At 55.1% G+C, this 2,225-nt stretch overlaps 1 protein-coding gene across 1 annotated transcript in view; it reads left to right on the top strand.

The window, feature by feature from the left end:
* ETH_00001010 (uncharacterized protein) overlaps positions 1 to 1,424 on the top strand; it is a gene marked incomplete at both ends in the record, with an annotated part of 5,304 nt that extends 3,880 nt beyond the window's left edge. The window contains 3 exons of the mRNA XM_013377584.1: positions 41 to 188; positions 560 to 689; positions 1,264 to 1,424. Of these exons, the coding sequence (XP_013233038.1) occupies positions 41 to 188; positions 560 to 689; positions 1,264 to 1,424 (439 nt within the window). The remainder of the gene's footprint in view (positions 1 to 40; positions 189 to 559; positions 690 to 1,263) is intronic.
* Positions 1,425 to 2,225: the final 801 nt, after the last annotated feature.

The raw sequence follows: 2,225 nt of genomic DNA, 5'->3' as shown, positions 1-2,225 counted from the left end.
GCTGCTGCTGCTGCTGCTGCTGCTGCTGCTTCCGCTGCAGCCTCACCTCCCCGGTCTTGGGCCCCCACGTCTCCGCCTCAATTTGCATTTGCCTCATTTGCGGCTGTCTTCTTTGTGCTGCTGACTGCTGCGAGATTGAAGTCAGCAGCCTCGAGAAGGAAACAACAACTTTTTCCGCTCTCAGAAGGGTATGCTGCTGCTGCTGCTGCTGCTGCTGCTGTGGTGTGAGTGGGAGCGGGGCGCTGCTGCTGCTCGCAGTGCTGCTGCTGTTGATGCCTTTGCTGCGCTGGTAGCTTGCTGCTGCCTGCAGCAACAACGCTGTGCTGCTGCCGCCCTCTCTGCTGCTGTTCAAGCTGCTGCTGCTGCTGCTGCTTGTGCTGCTGCGCGAGCTGCCGCTGCTGCTGCTGCTTCTTTTGTCTGCTTCGCCCTTGCTGCGTTTTTGTCGCTGCTGCGTGTGCTGTTGCTGCTGCTGTTGCGTGTGCTGCGTGGCTGCCCCCGCTTTGCTGCTTCTTCCGCTGCAGCAGCAGCTGCTGCTGCTGCTGCTGCTGCTGCGCTGCAGCACGCCACAGTGTGTGGCTTCGGACTTAGCCTCTTTTTGCAACTTGCTGCTTCTTCGGTGCTGGTGGTGGCTGTGGATGCTGTGGGGGACCGCGGGGCCAAATGGGGCTGTTTGCACTTGGACGAATATGGTTTGTTTTCCAGTTGCTGCTGCTGCTGCTGCTGCTGCTGCTGCTGCTGGTTCTCCGTGCATGGTGCTGCTCTGGCTGTTTTCTTGCTGCGGCGCTCTCAGCCGTTGGTGTTATGTTGGGTTTAGGGTTTAGGGTTTAGGGTTTAGGGTTTGCATGCAGAAGTTTTATGAGGTTCTCTTGTGCAGCAAATTTGGATATTTTTGGAGATTACATTTTGCTGTTTAACTTCTAGAATAAAAGTTAAAAAGATGAAAACTTTAATTAATTTAAATTCATCATTGGACTTTTTTATTTCTTTTTCAAATTCCCTGGTTTCTCTCTGTCAAGTATACTTCTGTTTTATTATATTTACTCTATGAACCTCTCCTTGTGCATGCAAACACGCATGCATGCACGCATGCATGCATGCAAGAATGCATGCATGCAAGAATGCATGCATGCAAGAATGCATGCATGCACGTCCAAGTGTCCCATGCGTGGGGCTTTCGCGGGTTTTGCACACGTCTCCGCGCGGCCATCCCATCCTCTCCCCCCGCTGCTGCTGCTGCTGCTGCTGCTGCTGCTGCTGCTGCAGGGGAGGAGGACCTGCAGCTGCGTCGTGGGAAGCCGCTGCGGCTCTCGGGGCCGCGAGTGCAGCGGCTGGCAAAAGAGTTTTGGACTCATCAGCTGCGGGCTTTGAAGCGCCTCAGCTGGGCCCGCCTCAGGGGCGTCCCGCGGCTCCGCGAGCCTTTCTAGCGCTGCATGCATGCACGCATGCATGCATGCATGCATGCATGCATGCATGCATGCATGCGTGCCTGCATGCATGCATGCGTGCCTGCATGCATGCATGCGTGCCTGCATGCATGCACGCATGCGCGCAGAAAGGGGCTTTTCGAGGGGTTTCCGCGGACGCGGGCACCGCCGCTCACTCAGTAATGCAATTAGGCCGGACTCGCAAAGGAACGCAAATGCTGCATGCATGCATGCACTCATGCATGCATGCATGCATGCATGCATGCGTGTGTGCATGCATGCATGCGCGTGTGCATGCAACTGGTCACTGATGCATGCATGCACGCACGCGTGCATGCATGCAAACAAACAGGCGTGTGTGTGAATGGGCGTTTCCAAGCAGGTGCCATTGGTGCATGCATGCGTGCGGGCATGCATGCATGCACTACACTGTGTACAGCCCCATGCATGCATGCATGCATGCATGCATGCATGCATGCATGCATGCGTGGATGGAGGGTTGGTTTTTTGGTTTGTGCGAAGTTGCGGGGCTTGGGGCTTTGGAGGTTTCTTTGTTCTTTTCTTTTTGTTTCCTTGGCGGCCCCGAAGTAGACAAATGAAAACAACAAAACTTAACTCGCAAAAGCTTCAAAAACCCAAGTTAGCCTGCTGCATGCGTGCATGCATAAACGCATGCATGCATGCATGCAAGTCAGTAGCTTTTCGAAGTCTCTAGCGCCCAGAGGGGAAGCCGCTGCCTGGCGACCTAGAGCGGCGCGGCCAAAGGACGGAAAAAAGGGTTTAGGGTTTAGGGTTTAGGGT

The sequence above is a fragment of the Eimeria tenella genome, genomic scaffold (genome assembly GCF_000499545.2).
Source record: "Eimeria tenella Houghton genomic scaffold, Eth_scaff559, whole genome shotgun sequence".
Lineage (NCBI taxonomy): Eukaryota > Apicomplexa > Conoidasida > Eucoccidiorida > Eimeriidae > Eimeria > Eimeria tenella.
The sequence above is the reverse complement of the archived record's forward strand: the minus strand, read 5'-3'. Positions and strand labels throughout refer to the sequence as shown.